We start from the raw sequence: 5,920 nt of genomic DNA on the forward strand, positions 1-5,920 counted from the left end.
TTATTTTTCTAAGAGAAATTCTCAACTTTATTAATTGATTCTATTTACCATTTATTTCAATTTTTAAAAAAAAGTTTAATTTTTGAAAGTAAATAATTTGAAATTATACCAAAATTATTATCTTATCAACAAAAATTTTTAATGAAAAAAGAATATATAAAAAAATTTTTTGCTATTTTAACTTAATTTATTATTCAATTTTTAATTATTTATTATTCATTTTTTATTATTAGATTTTTTTTTTTTTCATTTTTTGCTATTAACAATTAAAATTGATAAAAAATTATTTTCTTCTTTCTTTATTCATTTAACTCATCATTTTATTTTTCAACTTTTAGTTTTATTTTTCAATAATTTATCTTATTATTTCATATTTTTTCTTAATTTTTTCCTTCTAATTAACAAATTATTTAAATATTTTTTCTTCTATATTTAAAAAGTCGAAATTAAATTGGAGCAATGGGTGCTTTAGATTTAGGTTCTGCTTTAGCAAATTGCATTAATCTCTCAAATTTGACACTTAATCTTAAGTAAAAACAGTTTATTTATTTTGGATTGTGATATTTTTTAATTATAAAACTAATTTAAAATAATAAACTATATTTTCTTTTTGTTTTTATTGTGCTTGCTTGCTTGCTTTTTTTTCTTCTTTCTTTGTTTAATTTAAATCATAATTTTATATTAATCTTTCGTTTTTATTTTTAATTAATCTGATCATTTGATAATTTTTCTTCATTTTTTCCTTCTAATTATTTTATTAATTATATATTTTTTCTTCAAATTTAAAAAGTTCTAATAAAATTGGTGATAAAGGTGCATCAGGCTTAAGTTCTGCTTTAGCAAAGTGCATCAATCTCTCAGATTTGACACTTTATCTTGAGTAAAAACATTTTATTTATTTTGGGTGGTGAAATTTTTAATTATAAAATCTAATTAAAAAAAATAATGATCTATTTTCTTTTTTTTTATTGTGCTTGCTTACTTTTTTTTCTTTTTTCTTTGTTAATTTAACATTTCATCATTTTATTTTCAACTTTTGCTTTGATTTTTCATTAATCTGATTATTTAATATTTTTACTTAATTTTTTCCTTCTAATTATCTTATTAATTATATATTTTATCTTCAATATTTAAAAAGAGAAAATTAAATTGGTGATGAAGGTGCATTAGAAATAGGTTCTGGTTTAGCAAATTGCATTAATATCTAAAATCTGAAACTTAATCTTGAGTAAAAACCGTTTATTTATTTTGGATTGTGATATTTTTAATTAATTATAAAAACTAATTTAAAACAATAAATCTCTTTTTTCTTTTTGTCTTTATTGTGCTTGCTTGCTTTTTTTTCTTTCTTTTTTGTTAATTTATATTTTCAACTTTTGCTTTTATTTTTTATTAATCTGATTATTTGATATTTTTTTTTCATCTTTTCCTTCTAATTAACTAATTAATTAATTAAATATTTTTTTTCAATATGGAAAAAGATAAAATCAAATTGGTGCAATGGGTGCATCATACTTAGGTTCTGCTTTAGCAAATTGCACTAATCTCTCAAAGTTGACACTTTATCTTTAGTAAAAACAGTTTTTTTATTTTAGATTGTGATATTTTTAATTATAAAAACTAATTTAAAATAATAAATCTCTTTTTTCTTTTTTTTTTTATTGTGTTTGCTTGCTTTTTTTTTCTTCTTTCTATGTTAATTTAACAAGTCATCATTTTATTTTTAACTTTTTCTTTTATTTTTGAATAATTTTATTATTTCATATTTATTCTTCATTTTTTCTTTTTAATTAACTAATTTTTCATTTATTCTTCAATATTTAAAAAGTCGAAATTAAATTTGTGATATGGGTGCATCAAGCTTAGGTTCTGCTTTATCAAATTGTATTAATCTCTCAAATTTGACACTTGATCTTTAGTAAAAACAGTTTATTTATTTTTGATTGTGATATTTTAAATATAAAAACAAATATAAAATATTAAAATTCTTTTTTCTTTTTCTTTTTATTGTGCTTGTTTGATTTTTTTTCTTCTTTCTTTGTTAATTTAACTTATCATTTAATTTTCAATTCGCTTTTATATTTCATTAATCTGATTATTTCATAGTTATTCTTCATTTTTTCTTTCTAATTAGCTAATTAATTAGATATTTTTTCTACAATATTTAAAAAGCGGTAATTATATTGGTGATGAAGGTGCATCAGGCTTAGGTTCTGCTTTAGCAAATTATTTTAATATCTTAAATTTGACACTTATTGTTAGGTAAAAAGAGTTTAATTATTTTAGATAGTGATATTTTTATTTATAAAAATTAATTTAAAACAATAAAACTCTTTTTTCTTTTTATTTGATTTTTTCTTCCTTTTTTGTTAATTTAACTCATAATTTTTTTTTTCAACTTTTGCTTTTATTTTTCATTATTCTGATAATTTGATATTTTTTCTTCATTTATTCCTTCTAATTATCTAATTAATTATATTTTTTATTTTGCTATATTTAAAAAGCTAGAATAACATTGGTGCAATGGGTGCATCAGGCTTAGGTTCTGCTTTGGCAAATTGTATTAATCTCTCAGATTTGACGCTTGATCTTTTGTAAAAACATCTTAAAAACAAGAAAGCTCTTTTTTCTTTTTATTTTTATTGTGTTTGCTTGATTTTTTTTTTGTTTCTTTGTTAATTTAACAACTCATCACTTTATTTTTAACTTTTGCTTTTATTTTTCATTTTTGTTATTATTTCATAATTTTTCTTCATTTTTTCCTTCTAATTAACTAATTAATTATATATTTTTTCTTCAATATTTAAAAAGAAAAAATTAAATTGGTGATGAAGGTGCATTAAGCTTAAGTTATGGTTTAGCAAACTGCGTTAATCTCTCAAATTTGACACTTAATCTTTAGTAAAAACAGTTTATTTATTTATATATATAGTACCCTAAGGTACTGCCTTTTTCAAGGATACATACACGAATACTAATAAGAATTATATAATTAATTTTTTTTCTTTTTAATTGTTAATGTTTTAGTGTTTTACTTTTTTTTCACCTGGATTTTGGTGTTTATTTATTTTTTTTAATTATTTATTTATTTATTATTGATTTTTGGGTTGTGATATTTTTAATTATAAAAAAAATTTAAAACAATAAAGCTCTTTTTTATTTTTCTTTCTATTGTGCTTGATTGCTTTTTCTTCTTCTTTCTTTGTTATTTTAACTCATCATTTAATTTTCAACCTTTGCTTTTATTTTTCAAGTTATTCTTCATTTTTACTTCTTTCTAATTATATATTTTTTCCTAAATATTTAAAAAGTGGTAATTAAATTGGTGCAAAGGGTGCATCAGGCTTAGGTTCCTCTTTAGCAAAGTGCATTAATCTCTCAAATTTGGAACTTTATCTTGGGTAAAAACAGTTTATTTATTTTTGATTGTGATATTTTCAATTTTAAAAACTAATTTAAAACAATAAAGCTCTTATTTGTCCTACTTTGTATTTTACTGTTTTGCTTTTTTTCTCCCTTTTTTGTTAAAATAACTCATCATTTTATTTTCAACTTTTGCTTTTATTTTTCATTAATCTGGTTATTTCATATTTTAATTCTTTCCTTTTAGTTAGCTAATTAATTAATTATATATTTTTTCTTTATTTTTAAAAAAGTTACAATGAAATTGGTAATGAAGATGCATTAAACTTATGTTCTGGTTTAGCAAATTGCATTAATCTCTCAAATTTGACACTTAATCTTCTGTAAAAACAGTTTAATTATTTTGTATTGTGATATTTTTAATTATAAAAACTAATTTAAAACAATAAAGCTCTATTTTCTTTTTGTTTTTATTGTGCTTGCTTGCTTTTTTTCTTCTTTCTTTGTTTATTTAACTCATCATTTTATTTTCAACTTTTGCCTTAATTTTCTTATAATTTCATATTTTTTCTTCATTTATTCCTTCTAATTATCTAATTAATTATATTTTTTATTTTACTATATAAGTTAGAATGATATTGGTGCAATGGGTGCATCAGGCTTAGGTTCTGCTTTAGCAAATTGCATTAATCTCTCAAATTTGATACTTAAACTTGGGTAAAAACAGTTTATTTATTTTGGATTGTGATATTTTTAATTATAAAAACTAACTTAAAACATTAAATATCTTTTTTCTTTTTATTGTACTTGCTTGATTTTTTTTCTTCTTTGATTGTTATTTTACTTCTAATTTTATTTTGAACTTTTGCTTTTATTTTTCATTAGTCTTATTATTTCATATTTTTTCTTCATTCTTTCTTTGTAGTTAGCTAATTAATTAATTAAATATATTTTCTTCAATATTAAAAAAGTTACAATGAAATTGGTGATGAAGGTGCATCAGGCTTAGGTTCTGCTTTAGCAAACTGCAATAATCTCTCAAATTTAACACTTCATCTTTAGTAAAAACAATTTAATTATTTTAGATTGTGATATTTTTAATTATAAAAAAAATTTAAAACAATAAAGCTCATTTTTCTTTCTATTGTGCTTGCTTGCTTTTTTTTCTTCTTTCTTTGTTATTTTAACTCATCATTTAATTTTCAACTTTTGTTTTAATTTTCTTATTATTCCATTTTTTTTTCTTTCCAATTAATTATATATTTTTTCTTCAATATTTAAAAAGTGACAGTAAAATCAGTGCAATAGGTGCATCAGGGTTATGTTCTGCTTTAGCAAATTGCAGTAATCTCTCTAATTTGACACTTTATCTTAAGTAAAAACATTTTATTTATTTTGGGTTGTGAAATTTTTAATTATAAAAACAAATTTAAAACAATAAATCTCTTTTTTTTTCTTTTTATTATGCTTACTTGCTTTTTTTTCTTGTTTGTTTCTTATTTAATTACAATTTTTTGCTTTTATTTTTCATTAATCTTATAATTTCATTTTTTATCTTTATTTTTTCCTTCTAATTATATATTTATTCTTCAATATTTAAAAAGTAGTAATTAAATTGGTGATGAAGGTGCATTAGGCTTAGGTAATGCTTTAGCAAATAGTATTAAACTCTCAAATTTGATACTTAAACTTGGGTAAAAACTGTTTATTTATTTTGGATTCTTTTTGTTTTTATTGTACTTGCATTTTTTTCTTCTTTCTTTGTTAATTTAACAATTCATCATTTTATTTTCAACTTTTGTTTTTATTTTTTATTAATCTGATTATTTCATATTTTTTCTTCATTTTTTCCTTCTAATTATTTAACTAATTAACTAATAAATTAATGATATATTTTTTCTTCAATATTTAATAAGTTCCAATAAAATTGGTGATGAAGGTGCATCAGGCTTAGGTTCTGCTTTAGCAAAGTGCATTAACCTCTCAAATTTGGTACTTTTTCTGGAGTAAAAATAGTTTATTTATTTTGGATTGTGAAATTTTTAATTCTAAAAAACTAAATTAAAACAATAAATATCTTTTTTCTATTTGTTTTTATTGTGCCTTCTTGCTTTTTTTTGTTCTTTTTTTGTTAATTTAACTCATAATTTTTTTTTTCAACTTTTGCTTTTATTTTTCCTTAATCTGATTATTTCATATTTTTTCTTCATTTTTTCCTTCTAACTAAGTAATTAAATATATATTTTTTCTTCAATATCTAAAAAGAAAAAATTAAATTAGTGATGAAGGCGCATCAAGTTTAGGTTCTGCTTTAGCAAATTGTATTAATCTCTCAAATTTGATACTTGATTTTTAGTAAAAAAAACATATTTATTTATTTATTAATTTAAGAAATAAATTTTAATTTAAAAGTTACTTTTTTTTAAAACAAAAATTTATAATAAAAGTGATAACTAAATGAATCAATAATAAAACTTCAAAGTAAAAAGCAAGTGTCTTAAATCAAAAAGATTAGTTGTCTTTAGAATATCATTCTGATGATAAAAAAGTAATGAAA

The 5,920-nt window shown here is 19.9% G+C and overlaps 1 protein-coding gene across 1 annotated transcript in view; it reads left to right on the forward strand. All coding sequences in view use genetic code 6, as the record gives it.

Moving 5' to 3' along the window:
- Positions 1-5,920, forward strand: part of TTHERM_000741704 (hypothetical protein) — a gene marked incomplete at both ends in the record, with an annotated part of 21,770 nt that overhangs the window by 7,210 nt on the left and 8,640 nt on the right. The window contains 15 exons of the mRNA XM_012797008.1: positions 441-530; positions 791-880; positions 1,139-1,228; positions 1,482-1,571; positions 1,829-1,918; positions 2,173-2,262; positions 2,505-2,594; positions 2,812-2,901; positions 3,312-3,401; positions 3,657-3,746; positions 3,991-4,080; positions 4,335-4,424; positions 4,649-4,738; positions 4,968-5,057; positions 5,280-5,369. Of these exons, the coding sequence (XP_012652462.1) occupies positions 441-530; positions 791-880; positions 1,139-1,228; positions 1,482-1,571; positions 1,829-1,918; positions 2,173-2,262; positions 2,505-2,594; positions 2,812-2,901; positions 3,312-3,401; positions 3,657-3,746; positions 3,991-4,080; positions 4,335-4,424; positions 4,649-4,738; positions 4,968-5,057; positions 5,280-5,369 (1,350 nt within the window). The remainder of the gene's footprint in view (positions 1-440; positions 531-790; positions 881-1,138; positions 1,229-1,481; positions 1,572-1,828; positions 1,919-2,172; positions 2,263-2,504; positions 2,595-2,811; positions 2,902-3,311; positions 3,402-3,656; positions 3,747-3,990; positions 4,081-4,334; positions 4,425-4,648; positions 4,739-4,967; positions 5,058-5,279; positions 5,370-5,920) is intronic.

Source organism: Tetrahymena thermophila (genome assembly GCF_000189635.1).
Source record: "Tetrahymena thermophila SB210 genomic scaffold scf_8254674, whole genome shotgun sequence".
Lineage (NCBI taxonomy): Eukaryota > Ciliophora > Oligohymenophorea > Hymenostomatida > Tetrahymenidae > Tetrahymena > Tetrahymena thermophila.